General features: G+C 36.7%; 1 protein-coding gene across 1 annotated transcript in view; it reads left to right on the top strand.

The window, feature by feature from the left end:
- Positions 1–14,337, top strand: part of wwc1 (WW and C2 domain containing 1) — a 137,385-nt gene extending 123,048 nt beyond the window's left edge. Inside the window, exons 21-23 of the mRNA XM_060837334.1 lie at positions 2,797–3,027; positions 7,299–7,426; positions 8,094–14,337. Of these exons, the coding sequence (XP_060693317.1) occupies positions 2,797–3,027; positions 7,299–7,426; positions 8,094–8,160 (426 nt within the window). The 3' untranslated portion in view covers positions 8,161–14,337. The remainder of the gene's footprint in view (positions 1–2,796; positions 3,028–7,298; positions 7,427–8,093) is intronic.
- The last annotated feature ends 2,083 nt before the right edge of the window (positions 14,338–16,420 follow it).

The raw sequence follows: 16,420 nt of genomic DNA, 5'->3' as shown, positions 1-16,420 counted from the left end.
GGAAATACAGGTCATTCTGTTATAATGTACATTTCGTTAGTGCAACTTTGCTATAATGCGATTGAAGAATTGGGGACTGTTTCGAAAGTGTGAACTTTTAAAGCGATTCTGGCCCCATTAGTTTAAATGGTGCTGCTATTAAGTGAATTTGTTATAACACAGGGTTGCATGAGAACAGAACTACCATGTTATAGCAGAACCGGTGGTAATGGTTATAATATGACCGCTCTTTAACTGACATTTGAATGTGACAGTTCATTCTGGAACTAAGTTGTTAAATCTGAACAAAGGAACTGAGGATATGAAGGACCGATCAGCTGGGTTGGATTGGGAAAATACATGAAAAGATCTTAAGGCGGACAGGCTAGTATTTAAAAGAGATGCCAGAGATTCCACTAGAAATCCACATGTCTCTAGGGCAGAATTATTCAAAGAGGAGGGGGGTTATTAATTACCTTTTAATGAAGGAAATTAAAGATTACAAGGAGATGACTTAAAAGAGTACCATCAAAATGATATACCTAAGGATTATGACCCAGGAAAGGAGGACCAAGAAACTGACCTGAAAATAGAAAAGAAGACGTAAATGCAAGGTAACAATAAATATAAAGATGTACTATGAAAGTTTCTATTAATATGTGAAAGAAAAAATATCAGCAAGGATAAAAGTGGGCTCATTACAGGTGGGACAGGGAATTTAGCGTGCAGAAGCTAATAAGTTACTTTGCATCTGTTTTTGGAGAAGATGTTACAGAAAATCTCCCAGAAATATAGGGTAACCAAGACACTTGTGTAGCAATAGTTAGAAGACATCAGTTAAAAATCACACAACACCAGGTTATAGTCCAACAGTTTTAATTGGAAACACACTAGCTTTCGGAGCGACGCTCCTTCATCAGGTGATCACCTGATGAAGGAGCGTCGCTCCGAAAGCTAGTGTACTTCCAATTAAACCTGTTGGACTATAACCTGGTTTGTGTGATTTTTAACTTTGTACACCCCAGTCCAACACCGGCATCTCTAAATAGAAGACATCAGTGTGAGTATAGAGGTAGTACTTGAAAAATTAGCTGGATTAAGAGTTGGTAAATTTCCTAGACTACATGAACTTCGTAACATGGTATTATTCCAGGAAGTAACAGTAGAGATAGTAGATGCATTGATGGTTATGTTTCATAAATCTAGATATTCTAGGAAGGTTTCTACTGGCTGGAAAGTAATTCCACTGTTCAAGAAGACGGGGAGAGAGAGAGAGAGAGTGGTGAACCTATAACTTTAACATCTAAAACAGGGAAAATGTTAGATTCTTTTGTAAAGGACTGTTGACAATATATGTAAATGATTTGAATGTGAGGACCAATTATAATATGTCCAATTTTTGTCGATGACACCAAACTGAGAATGCATGCAAGACAGGCTAAATGAATGGAGAAGATCGCAGATTGAAAATATTGTTAGTAAGTGTGAAATGATCAGTGAAAGAGGAGTGGCCACTTCTTCCAGCTTGGCTTTCTCTGGTTTGATTTTTAACAGTAGTGTGGAAAAAAGCTGCTGGACCCAAATAAGCAGGTCCAGCCTGGTACTCTCTCTCTCTGACTTCTATCCTGTAAGAACTTGGTTTTACCTTTTGTGCCAAGGGATGTTTATGGGGATTGTCGCAAGTATTTGGAACAGCATCATGATGTTGGAATGATCTGTTGGGTTTTTGAAGAGGTTGAGTTATTCGGTATTCTGTTTTCTGTTGTTTGTGTTTCAATCAATATTCTCGTAAATAAATTCCGTTTTGTTTAAAAATAAGTGATTTGACCAGCAACATTTCTTCTAGAATATCTATGTTACACCTGCTTAGAACAACTAACAAAGTTAGGGTCTTGGCTACCTTCTTGAAATATTTTGAGGGGTCTGGCCAGGTACATAACAATCGTGTTATGGTAGAGAAGAGGGGAAAAGGAGGCATCAGCAAAGACAGGTGGGTGACTGACCTGGCCATGCTTCTTCCAGATATGTGGTCCCTTGATCAGGAAGTGAATGTCTGACGATGGACTCCCACCCTCTCTGTGTCTACAAGAATAAAATGCCAGGATTTTATTCATGAGTGATGCAACCCCTGTCCACCTCTGGTATATACCAGCAGTAGTCAGATGCGATCTTAGGTTGGCATTAATTAGCAGCAAGGTATGATGGCAATGATCCCAATCGTCATCCTTTTGTCCGATTCTCCATGTCCAAACTTCTGGGAGGAAGGCATTTAAGTTTTCCCTATGTATGTATTAGACCACGCAACCATTAATTGAATGTTGGTTCAATTTCTGTGAAGTGAATTTGCTTGATATTTTAAGCTGAGAGATTTGACGTGAAGTGAAATATTATTGAATTATTGGGGTAGTTAGATTTAATTGAAAATAACTATTAGATTGGGTTACACCACCCATCTCCCAGGTTTGGTGGGAAAAGAATTCTCAACATTAGAGGGAGTTGTGATTAATTCATACAAATGATCTAATACATAACAACTAAAAGAACTTGGGGTAAAAAGGTTAGAAAATATGAAAATGAACTGTGAAACTTAAGCATGAGCTAATTACTTATAATACTAGAAAGTTTACATTTAGTTTAATACTTTGTATACCTCAGCATTTCACCTGATATAAACAAGTAGTTTAATTCTGTTATTCTTTGACAACACAGAAGGGTATTATTGAATTTGTTGGCTTCCAGTTTATAAGTGCATATAAGTTGTAAGTCATTAGATTTCCCACTCAAAGAAATTCATGATGTAAATTTTGTATTTTCCAGCCTTCAATCAGAAGGGTAGGATCAGAAAGGCTGATGCGAACCTCTTTGGATTTGGAATTGGATCTACAGGCATCAAGGACCAGGCAGCGCAGGCTAACACAGGAACTCGATACTTTGAGGGACCTGACACGACAAATTGATGAGGCCAAAGCCAGAGGAGAGACAGAACTGCCTCAGTGGGTGAAAGAGGATGAGAGGTTTCAAACCTTGTTGAAGCAAGTTGAAAAACAGGTAGTGTATTAATGTTATTATTTTTCAGTTGTGCACAGTAGTTAGGTGAGGGCAATGACCCAGATGATGCGTACTGCTTAATTTTCTTAACTTTCTGAACTGAAAGTTAAGAGTTGCAACTATAAACCTCTCATTGATTATGAAGGAATCCTTAACTTTCTTTGACCTATGAATCAGGAAGTAACAATATTTTGTTGAGTTGGTGGACCAATTGCCTGCAAGATTGCCATAATCATTTTAGAGTCATAGAGTCACAGAGCTGTACAGCATGAAAACAGACCCAATAGTCCAACTCTTCCATGCTGACCAGTTATCCTAAGCTAACCAAGTTCCATTGCTAGCAGTTGGCCCATATCCCTCTAAACCCTTCTTATTCATATTCCCATCCAGATGCCTTTTAAATGTAATTTTGCCAGCTTCCAAAACTTCCTCTAGCAGCTCGTTCCATACACGCACTACCCTCTGCATAAAAACGTCTTTTTTAAATATCTCCCCTCACCATAAACCTATGCCCTCTGGTTTAGGACTCTGCTACCCTGGAGAAAGACCTTGGCTTTTCAACCTATCTTCATGATTTTATAAACATCTACAAGGTCATTCTCATTTGGGGAAACAGCCACAGTTGATTCAGCCTCTCCCTGTAGCTCAAACCCTCCAACTCTGGTAACATCCTTGTAAATCTTTTCTGAACGCTTTCAAGTTTCACAATAGCCTTCCTGTAGCAGGGAAACCAGCATTAAACACAGTATTCCAACAGTGGCGCTACCAATAACCTGTGCAACCGCAATTGACCTCCCAACTCGTATACTGAATGCACTGACCAATAAAGGCAAGTATACCAAATGCCGCCTTCACTATCCTGTCTGCCTGTCCTTTCAAGGAACTCTGAACGTGCACTCCAATGTCTCTGTATTCAGCAGCACTTCCCAGGACTTTACCATTAAGTGTATAAGTCCTGCCCTGATTTGACTTTCCAAAATGTAGCACCTCGCTTATCTAAATTAAATTCCCATCTGCTACTCCTTGGCCCACCGACCCATCTGATCCTGTTGCATTTTCAGAGCTCAATGACATTTTAGAACATAATCTTTTTGACTGCAAAGTTCTTTCTAAGTCATATAATAGGAAATTATTTGATGACTCTTTATTAATAAGTTTTAGATCATATACAGTGTGAAAACAGGCCATTCAGACCAAAACGTTCACACCAACCCTCCGAAGAGTAATCCACCCAGACCCATTTCCCTCTGATTAATGGACCTAACACTATGGGCAGTTTAGTGTGGCCAATTCACTCTAACCTAATTGGGTTGGTGTACTTTTCCATTATGACTTGTGTTATTTAGCAAGAACCCCTATTAGCAGAAATGTGGTATTGCAGAGCCAAAATACTTGCAAGATGAGCATGGCTTCATTATTTTAGCAATGTAACATTGTAAAGCAGTATTTACTTCATTTTATTTCATAATAGATGAAAAATATATTGTTATAAAAAGTTTCACAGTTGCAATTATATTAGATATTTTAAATTTTTCATGTATAATTCTGAAAGTTGTGAGGAGCTCCTTTTCATTGCTATTTCAGAATTGTAATTTTGCATCCTGTATCATAGATTTAAAAAATTTGTAAAACCAGACTTTGCTCTGTTTACTTCTTTGCATTTCTTTCATGTGTCTATGTCTGTTTGAATTAATATTGTATGTCCTGAGGCCACTATTATGTCATGGAAGTTGTGTATCAGTCCCCTGACAGAGGCAGTTAAGGGATAGAACATATAAATTCTGGGATTAGACTACCATGAACTCTATAGCAAAAGCAATGTTTTTTAATAGGCTATTTTAACGTACATTTGATTGTGATAAGTTTCTTGAGTATGTTTTGGGTAGTTTCCTAAATAACATTCCTAGAACCATCAATGCAAAGCTTATATATTGGATAAAGGTAGCTAAGGATATTGCTGTAATCTTGGGAGGCGCTGAAAATACAATATGCCTGGATCCAGCAGAGGTGGAGAGAGGAGAAACAAAGCCTTCACTAAATATGCAGATTTCCAAATGCAGCTCATCAATATTAATGAATCATGATGTTTCAAAGGCTATAACTTTATTGCCTGAATCTTTTTCAAACTAATGCTCAAGTATGAAAAATAAAATAGTCGCTTGCTGAGTCAGGTTTGCTGGGAGAGTGAACATTGTGGGCTGGCAATACAGCAAGTGTCCATTTAACATAGTATTACTTGAAGTGTTTCCCTTTAAATCATAAATATAGTCATGACAATATATATATTTAATGTTGCCAGTTCTACTTTATCATTTTTGTCACAGAGTTGCTCCTCTGTGGTCTGTATGTGCACAGGGCCTTTCCCTCAACGATTTTGCTTTCACCCTATATTCTCCATGTCTCCCGGACTCTGTCCTTACCTTAGTGCCTGGGGTCTTCTTCAGCTGCTCCCTTCTCCTTCCTCTTAACTCCCGAATTTACGCTGAACTTCGAGGCTGCAACTAATGATAAAAGTACATCAATGCCAATGGTCCTGCAACTTCAAGTCTCCTTGCACTGAACAACTTCTGCCGTTATGTGGAACCTAGTCAACCTAAAACAAGGCTCTTCAATCTTGTTGTGTGAGGGACCACATTCAGTTTTTTTCACCCAGTGGATCAGTGAGCACATTTTAGATTTTGTAAGTAAATATAGTTCCTTCTGGAAATGTTTAGCAAAAGAGGGACAGTAAATTTTCAGTATATTTCTCTTAGCTCCTCCCCCACAAACAAAACCCTGCATAGGTAGTTGCTTCATTGAAGCCTGTCTCCACGCAACCTGTTTCCTGCTTAATCCAACCAGGTGAGGAGGGGTGATTGGCTTCCCTCTTTTTGTTAAATCCCTCCTGGCTGGTCGCAACTAATATTTTATTTGTTTTTTTGCATATAGTTATACTTCCATTAAACTTAGTTACCAGATCAAAAATGAAGGAAAAATGACTCCATCATACACTTGAGTGAACAAGAGTAGAATTTTATTACCTATATATAGAAAAAAAACATGATATTTAATTGCAAACACAGGTAATAAGCTCAAAACAAAGGAGGAGTGCGGACAAAGATGCCTTTGTCGACAGGAAGGTTTGCATTTTAAAGTTTTCAGGAGTACTTGATGCTGCAGGAGTGGAATCAAAGTCTAATGGTGTCTTGTTTCTTCAGGAGTGGTGAAGCTTGCAGATAATTTGTCTTTTTGGTGAATGGTAGTTTTTGCAAGCTTTTCACTAGCATTGGTTTCTGAGATTGAGAAATGATTAACTTTCAGTATCATTGTCGTTGTCAGTCTACAATCAACTGGCTTGCTCTCTCCCCATTGTTCAAAGGCTGTTGTTGACGTATTGTTGATATGTGTGCAATCATTCACTCCAAGCTGGTAGTTTTCATCAGCCTTTTATCTCAATGTGTGAATTTATCATGCACGTTTGAGTAAAACAAGAGATGCAAATTTTTTACCATCTCAATCAGGTTTCATTGCCCCTTGATGAAAATGATAATTCCAATACAACCAATTTGTTATATTCCAGATGGTTTCCTTGGGCTTTTAGATTAGTAATGTCATTTTTTAAAAGCAGTTTTACTGTATGACAGCCTCATCATGTACAGTATTAAAGTCAAATGATGGAAGTTGAATATTGATAGTACATTATCACAACAATCATCACCTACTGTAGCTTCTCCCCAGTCTGATCTTCCCTTGCTCCTGTTCTCCAATGCAGCCATTGTCATGAAACACTCACCTTACCCAGAAAACTCCGTCTGATCACTGCTATTTATATGGGTGCATGCATTGAATTTGGATGCAAAGTCAGTTTGTAGAAAGTGTGAGGTTGTCTTTTGGAAATTGATTTTTATTAGCTGTGAGAAAAAGTATATGGTAAAGTCTCAATGGTGACCAGAATTTTAGTGTGTAGAATATAGATTAATGATTCCTTTAGATATAGTTCTCCCTTAGCATTGTTTTTCATAATTACCAGATAGCCATTTTTAAATTTCAAGAATATATTTATTTCTTCCATCTGGAATAATAAGGTTAACAGAAAACATGAAAAATTTCTCCTTACTAAGATTTTCATAAGAATGAATTAAAACTATTAGATTTTTATCATGCGCTTGCTGTCAGAGCGAGACCACTATTTTTAAGAACCTCATTGATGAATGTAGTACTGCTTCCTTGGATATAATGCAACTTAATTTAAGTGAAATAAGTTAGAAAGTATTATTTTCTCATTGCATCAGGCGGAGCAAACAAAAGAACAACAGAAACAGGAGAACAAAGTTCAAAGGCTTATGAAGAAAACATCGAAAGAGGTGAACAAGTTACGAGAACAGAGTCAAAAAGAGCCCCTAGAGATGCAATCATTCTGGTGAGTTATAACTAGCAGTGGGAATCATTTCACCTGCTGCATTGAACAGCGGTGTTTTCCTTTTTTCAGATTAATTGCTTTCTTTTCTGCTCCCATATCTTTCCAGCCAACACCTCATCTAGCACTGAAGTTTTGTACTAGTGCTTAAGAGTTGAAGAAGTGTGATTCAGTGGCTAAGTTCCCATTTTTGTTTTTGGTTTCCCCCTCCAACCTCAAATAGTGCGAAGCTATGCTTGGTGTGTTTTTCATAACTGCCCAGCAAGGGTTAATTGCTCATAGTTAAATTGTCGGGACAACAACCTGCTCCTCTTAATCCTCTGGAGACATCCGTTTAAATCAACGTTTCAGGCATAAGCCCTTCATCATGAAACGTTGATTCTTCTGCTCCTCGGATGCTGCCTGACCTGCTGTGCTTTTCCAGCACTACACTCTCAACTCTGAGCTCCAACCTCTGCAGTCCCCACTTTCTATCTGTTTAAATGCTGCCTGTTTTCTTTAATCTTTCAAACTCAGCTATACTTTGTTTGGACAGTTGCTGTTCCTAACTAGTTACATCTACATTTGCAATTTGCATAAAAATAACAAATGTGTTACCGAACAGACCAGTGCAAAGTATTTTTCATAAATTGCCAATATTTTTGATTGTGAATTATCCATGTTCTTACAGGGAGAAGATGGCATTTTTCACAAGAGGAAGGGGAGGTATCCTTCCATTACCAGCTGATGATGTATGATCAGCACAAAGCCTTTTAATTATTTGCAGCATAGTCTCTTACTGCTGATTTTTTAAACATGGTTTAACTGAAGTTACATATTGTGATGGTACAGATATATTTTGTAAATTTAGAGAACTGTTTTTGTAGTCACTGCATTGTTCGAATGTATTAAAACCTACACTTCACTATATGTCGAACTCTTGTAGAGGCAGTGTAGCATAGATTAATGTTAAACTAATTTGTACAGTTTATATTTCAAAGTTTGTAAAAAAAAAACAAAAAAAGACATCCAAGAACAAAATCTGTTGAAAATACTTTCAAAAAGAAATGTTGCTTTCAGTTTATTGTACAGTAAATAGTTTTATAAATGTTAAGCTGCAATAGATGAGGCACTAATTAGAAACTGTGATTAAATAACATTCAGTATTGTTTGTGATGTCATTGTCTTGAGGTACATCAACAGAAGCTCTACATTCTTCTGTCAAGATAGTCTGTTATCTAATATTGTAAACAAAGCCCCCTTCATTTTCTCCAGTATATATTTATAAAAGTTAGGAAAATTTACTTCTGGAAATAATGTTATGTAGTTTTTAAACAATGTGTATTGTATTTGTGTGCAAGTTGAATGATCTTTATTTAAGGGAAAAATCTAGTTTTGACACTGAATGGTCAGTTTTAGGACCAAGTAAATGACGGTTACTGTTTTTGTAACTAGCTCTGTTTACTTTGCATTCTTCTTGCTGAAACTGGGAAGAATTGGAAAGTCTTAACAATGTTTGTTCTTGTGAAAGAGCCAATTCCAGCTTGAATGGCATCAGGTACCTCTCCTGCACTTAGGGTAATGCTATGTGCCAACAGCCATTGGTTATAGGTACAAAAAATTCTGGCATTAATAAACTTTTTTGAGTAATGCTGCTAATAATATTAGGTTTGTTAAAATTAAAATGATGCAGTTTTATTAAGGATTTTTTGTTTGAGCTGATCAGGAAGTGATGCTCACAGAGCATAGGATAGCTCAGAAACAAAGGAAATTGGTGAAGAAACACATTTTGTTGAAGCTTCTAGTCTTACACTGATTATTTCTAAGAATTTACAAAAAATACCATTCAGTAGCAACATAAGCTGCCTCAAGCCAAAATGACATTCTGCACACTACATAAATGAGTAAAATGATATGAGCTTCTGTGCCATTTCATTGTTAGAAATGTAAACAAGTGACAGGTGGATCATAACAGGCAGTATATTCCTTCAGCTATCCACAACATGAAAGGTACTGACTTATAACCAACCAGTCTGCATTTGCAAAATTTATAGCAGTGTCCAACTCTGGATGTGATTCCATGATTTTGGACAACATTTGCTACATCAACCTGAGTGTGCAAAAAGATTATGATGCCAACCAAGTTGAGATGGTCAGCCAGGCTCAAGATGTAGCATAGTTACATGTCATGAAAGTTACATTTATTGATGCACGGGGCCCTGTACTTTGCAGACGGAAAGAATATATACGCTCACTGCCACTGTCTCAAATGAACAAAATAGGTGATAGGCAATTCCCTCACAAATCAGTTATCCTGGCCTGTTTAAAATTTGAACAATGGTTGGCAATTAACTGTCAGTTATCATTAACTTCATTGATATGCCTTTACCAATCAGAATCTACTGACAACCAATCAGCACACTTCACATAAAGTATAACTGTTATGTTCCCTTGTTTTGTAAATTGGCTTGATGCATTCAAGATAACAATCTTTGCTAATATTCAAGTTCTGTACTACCAAACATTTATACGATGGAAAGTAAGGCAGCAAGTAAACTATGCATAATGCATTTGTGAGTCAGCTTAACAGTCTGATCTGATTTGATTTGTATGATTTTATAACTGTCACATGTACCAAGATACAGTGAAAAGCATTGTCTTACATGCTTTGCAGCCAGATCATGCTATACAAGTGCATCAGGATAACAGAACAGAGTGCAGCATACAATGCTACAGCTGCTGAGAAGGTGCAGAGAGACAGATCAACATTAACATGGGAACATGGCTAACAAAAAATTCAATCCCTTGTAGCATGATGTTCTATCCTTGTCAAGCATTCTATCCTTGTCAAATTCACACCACGTTTTCATAATTTAACTTATATCATATTCTGGAGCAACTAACTCTGGAAGCTATGGTGTGAGGGAATATTACATGTTGTGCCTCTATGTAAGTGGGTGATGCTGATGAGTCTTTCAGAGTGAGGCTTTCTCTTGAGAATGAGAGAAGGGGGAGGTGGTGACTGAAATAACTCCATGAAGGCTGATATGCACTGACCAAGTCACTCTTTATTTACATCTGCATAGTACATGATGCTGACCCAGCTAGCTCAGAGCTGGCTCCTAGAATGAACATAACCCCTGACACTCCTGTTTTTTTTTCTTTTTCTCCACACTATCGCCTAACTGCGGTAGTGCTTATTTATTCCCCCGCACCCATGTTGTGTGTGTGCAGGTGTAAACACACCTTTTTATATCTATCAGACAGGACTCCCTGATTGAACCAGGTTAATAGCCCCAATCAGGGAACTCCAACTCCATGAGATCCAATTGGCTGACCTCATTCCAATCACCACTGGTTGTCGGGCTGAAGGTTTTTCATGTCCCTAGTATCTGACTCAACCACGTATCCCTTTCAAAACTGCCTGGACCTCTCCTTCCTTCCTTCACCCCAGGCTATTGCCTGTGCACAGAAACAAAATAAAACAGAGTGAAATGGCATACCAGAAGCTTAAGCCAGAGAACAAGCAACAAAATTCCAGAATGTCCAGGACATTTGGTCATCTGTCACATTCCCAAATGGTTATTTGGACTTGTACACTCTTAATTTATTATTCACAGAATGTGTACGTCAGGCTAGACCCACATTTATTGACCATCCCCAATTGCCCTTGGGAAGATGTTGGTGAGTTGCCTTTTTGAACCACTGCAAGTCCATATAATACAGGTGCAGTTCTAGTGCTCCTAGAGAGTTCTAGAATTTTGTTTGTGAATTTACTGACCTCATTCACCACACTTTGTCTGATTAAGGGATTTCAAACTGAACTTACTAACAGCACCAGATTCCATAAATGTTTAGAACTGAAGATACTGGCCTACATTGTAACAATGTTGAATAAATTGCTGCTTGATTTGCTAAGGATCTGACTGCTGAAGCCCTCAAATGTTTGCAATGCACACTTAGTAGTGCTGCAATGGTGTCATGCATGCACAGACCCGAACAGATGATGTCATTTTTGGAGGTATTATGTCATCAGCGCTGGGCATGCACGTCACAAACCAATGACTTCATTACACTATGCAGTGTGACATCACTAGCACTGTGCATATGCACAGTGGAAAACATGCTGATTCACCTGAAAATAGAATGCTGCACTATTGTGGGATTCAAAATAATTGCTTTAAGTAGAAAATGTTATGATGTACACATGAAGAAAAATGAGAGTGCAGTTGAAATTGATAACGTCAGAAGTCACACGATACCAGGTTATAGTCCAACACGTTTATTTGAAATCACAAGTTTTCAGAGTGTAGACCCTTCATTAGGTGAAGGGCTACACTCTGAAAGCTTGTGACTTTGTATAAAGCTGTTGGACTATAACCTGGTGTTTGTGACTTATGACTTTGTCCACCCAAGTCCAACACCGGTACCTCCACATCATGAAATTGATAATGATGGCAGTTTCAGGCCTTTTTCTACATCCGAAACATTTTATTCTGTTTTAGTTGAGAGATGCATACGTTTTGTAATTTCTTTTATGCTGTTTTAAAGCATTGATTAAATATTAATTGATTATTAATTCCTTTTGACTTTCCTTGTTTCCTGATGGATATGACTGAACAATTCTGTGCTTCTTTGGGAAAACTGAAGATTGAGACCTTTGGTGAACTCACCTCAAAATTGGAGATCTTTTAGCAGGCAGAAGAGAGTTTGCGATGGAGTGTAACACTTTTAACACATCTCCCATATCACTGACCTTGGTGCCTTCAAGGCTTTCATCTATCGATATCTCAGTCACCACCTCCCTCTCACCGATCAGTTCCCCTCCTGGTAACAGATCCCTCACCCAGTCTGTTCCCCTCCATGCCCCCCATGATTTGGAGATGTCGGTGTTGGACTAGGGTGTACAAAGTTAAAAATCACTCAACACAAGGTTGTAGTCCAACAGATTTATTTGGAAGCCCTAGTTTTCGGAGTGCTGCCCCTTCATAAGATTGTAAGACACTTTTGCTGTATGTTGTGTCTTACAAACTTATTCTCCACAGCCACCTGATGAAGGAGTAGCGCTCTGAAAGCTAGGGCTTCCAAATATACCTGGTGGACTACGAATTGGTGTTGTGTGATTTTTAAATCAAGTAACACACCTCCCAGGTCATCTCTCTGAGTCTGGATCAGGAGCAGATTCTGGATCCAATATGACACAACAGTGCAGTAGAGCTTGACTCTAATTCCCACTTGCCACCCTCATCAGGATTTAACCCATTTAAGTATGCTGATTTGATGCCAACTTTTCTTAACTGGCAGCCCATTTCACAAAGAGTGCAAATAGAGTTTCAGAAGAAAGTTAACACGCATGCTGTGTGATGTCAGCATTTCCATATTTGCACCAAATTCTCACATTACAACATTGCTTTCTAATCCATTAGTTTTACTGTGTTTAAGCATTGAAACTTTAACGTTAGTAACTAATTATTTCCTGACAATAGAAAGCCTAAAACTCAATCCAAGTACACCATTAACTGTCTCATTTATAGCATCACTCAAAAGCACAAATCCCAAGATGATGTTATATTTTGTACTCATTGCTGTGCACAACATTTGAAAATTTGCACCAATTGTGTTAAACAGTGTGTGGTTTTGGCACTTACTGAATTGGACTAAGCATAAGGAAAAAGCAGTTTATGCAAAAATGATGACTAATACATCTTATGGCTTTTGGCACTAGTGTTCATGGTGCAATACGGGCCAAACAGATTTCCTGAATTACTCATTTTAACTGCAGCATCTATATCATTCCAACTGATTACCTAATTAATTCATATTTTAATTGTGACTTAGTTGAATATAAGTAGCCAATTCTAAATTATGCAAATTTTACTTTGTCAAAAAAGTTTTAATTTACAGTAGATGAAGAATTTGTGTCAATTCAGAAACGTAGAAACAGTGATAAGACTACTGAAGAAGGGTAATATTGGGCTTGAAATGTTAATGCTTTCTCTCTCCACAGATTCTATCAGACAATTTATCTAATTGATTTTATCTAACACATCCTGTTTTTATACATGATAAAACCACGTTTGTATAACGACTTTATTGGTGTGCTTTCACTTCAGAGTTTGCATCAAAGAGAGGTACTTGCTGCCATTGTGGGACAGTAATCCCATATTAATACAGGAAGAGAGCTTTCCATAAAAGTAGTTGTGTTTTAGTTGTTCAATTTGTTTTCCAAGTTAGTTCGTGATCATTGAAGTTTAATTCTGTTTTTTCTTTAAGTGATGGTATAATGAAGTTATTAAGGAGAACGAAACCATTTTTTTTTCCAAACAAAGGTGTTAAATTTCGACAGTTTGCTTCTGTTTTGGACTATATGTTCTGTTTCCACAAAACAGTAATATGCTCACACCAAAAAGGAATCTCCATCCTTTTTGCTTTCACAGTGCGTGTTTTGGACTGACTGATTTACTTCCAAATTAAGACCAAACTCAAACATTTCTAGAGATTTCAATGAGCCCAAGTCCTTAATAAAACAAAACGCTATACAGTTTTAAATATGTAACTGATCATTCATTTTCTTAAAAGTTGACTAAATATCCTGTGTAACAACTGTTAAAACTTGGGGATTTTATTGACCTTAACTATGTTTTTTCCCCCCGTCTAAACTTAGTATGTCATAATTAGAATCTTTTCGCTACTTTGGGAGTCAGACTGAATAGTTTATCACGATTAATCTATAGAATGAGTACCTCAGTTTTCTTTTTGCTGGCCTGTTAAATGAAAAATTCAAATTGATGTGTTCCAAATTCTTGTTCAGGTCAATGAAAATAGATTGAAGCATATTTTAGTGCCACAAATTGATATTTTGTCCAATGTGTTCAAAATTTCATGCAAACATTTACATTTCCAACAAAGGTGAAGCATTTTACTTGAATTTAAAAGAGAGGGAAAGAGTTTTTTTAAAAAATAAGGTTGACACAATGTATGTGTTTTTAAATATCTACAAATATATTGAAAGTGTACTTGTTCATTACTAACTTTGGCACAATTTGAGACTGTTTAGCTAATTTTAGCACAATAAAGCAAAGAAATATGTGACTACGTTATTTACATTGTATGTGCCAGGTCATGTTTCATCATGTCAGTCGATGAGACATGTCAGTGGTATAAAAATAGCTGGATGGACAGTTAGTTGGTGAGGTAAGAAATTACCAAAACAAACTCACAGCTTTGATATAAATTAGCATCCATTCCATACACAATTATTTCTGCTTTATTATAAATGTATATGTCATGCAATATAATGTGGAAAGAATTAAACAATTGATCAGTTTTCTTTCAATCAGAAATTACAAGGATTTGAATTCCCTTTGTAAGGAGGAATCTCAAATATTAAGAATCATGACCAACATTCTTCCCTATTTATCTGCTATCATTTATATTTCAATGTTTTTCTTCTAAATTGCTTAGCACAGCATGACCCTGTAGATTCTACAGGGTTTAATCAAAAGTCTCAGTCATGCCAGCAATTTTCCATGTTAGTGTGGCAGAAGCTATTCTGTAGGATTTACTATGTAGATTTTCATATTATTCTATAATCTTAGATAATTTCACGCCTGTTAATTTTTGACCATTGTGTGAGACGATGGATTTCTGCATGGGACAGCATATTTGTGCAAATCGTGGCACTTGAAAAGATTTGTGCTTGTGAGTTGTCAAAATTTATCACCTTTTTTAGAAAAATATTTCCAGTTCTCCCATAATTAAAATATTAAAGGCTGCTATTTCATATTTGTGACACTTAGCTTTCTGATAATATGCACAATAATATTAACAATAGTCAATCACATTCTTGATTTTCATAGTGGTTATTTGTTAGTTCTTATTTATTGTCCAATATGTGAATTTGATTAGAATTTGATTTTTTTAATGTATGAAGTGGGGCAGAAGGGGCTCGATCGAATTTTATAGGAATTTTTTGTTTCATTATATGCTAGCAATTACAGTTAATATCATGCAATCAGTTGATAACCGGAAGAAAAGTTTCATAGTGAAAGCACAATTTCCGGTTGGCTGAGGTTGAAAAGAAAAATAGTGTCCTAAAATAACTTTCATTATTTGACTTCAGAATTCAGTTGAGAGTGTTAAATACTGAAATAGATTGTTAAGTTTCATTTCCTGTTTGTCAGTTCAATACAGTTTGTGTTGTTCTATGGAAAATTCTTTTCGAACCATTTGTCTGCTGTCATGATTGTACAAAGCAAATGAAAAATGCTGAGAAGAATGGAAGATTTTTTTTCAGTTCTGAAGAGGTCACTGGATCCAAAACACAAATTCTTTTCCCTCCACAGATGCTACCAAACCTGCTGAGTTTGTCCAGTAATTTCAGTTTGTGTTTCAGATACCCAGCATCCACTGTTTATTGTTTTATAATGCCTTTCTCCTTCATGTGTTTCTCCAGCATCATCATAAATGCATTTTTGCTATTCATTTCAACTGCTAGTGGGGTTTCATTATAACCACGATGACCAGAACCCACACTGATTTTCTCTTGGACCCATTAATCAATTTTTGTACTGTTAATTGGAGGATTCTTGGTCAGAATAATGGGGTACATTGTGCTCTTTAATGCTGTGCAATCTTAAATATTAATTTTAGTCATTGTAAAAAGTGGACTGGAAATGTAAATTTGATATTCTTGCATTTGTCCTGATGAGTGCAAGACAAAAACTTCAACAATATCTCTCTCTTCATAGATAGCAGAGTAATAAACTGGACATATTTAACATTTATTATAATACACGTTAGAGCTCCACTAGGTTGTCAGCTCTAACTGTCAATATGAGAAGATAGTAAGGCTTAATTCTGAATTCAGCACATTACTTCAATTTCACATAATCATAATCTGCCTCAAAATGACTGGAAAACGTCTTTTTTATCTTCAGTTACTCAGTGATCAGTTTTCATGAAATATTGGTCCATAAATTGTGGGGAAATCATTTCACTTACACAGCCTAAACTTTC

This window comes from Hemiscyllium ocellatum, chromosome 16, assembly GCF_020745735.1.
Source record: "Hemiscyllium ocellatum isolate sHemOce1 chromosome 16, sHemOce1.pat.X.cur, whole genome shotgun sequence".
Taxonomy (NCBI): domain Eukaryota; kingdom Metazoa; phylum Chordata; class Chondrichthyes; order Orectolobiformes; family Hemiscylliidae; genus Hemiscyllium; species Hemiscyllium ocellatum.
This window is presented reverse-complemented; position numbering and strand designations above follow the sequence as displayed.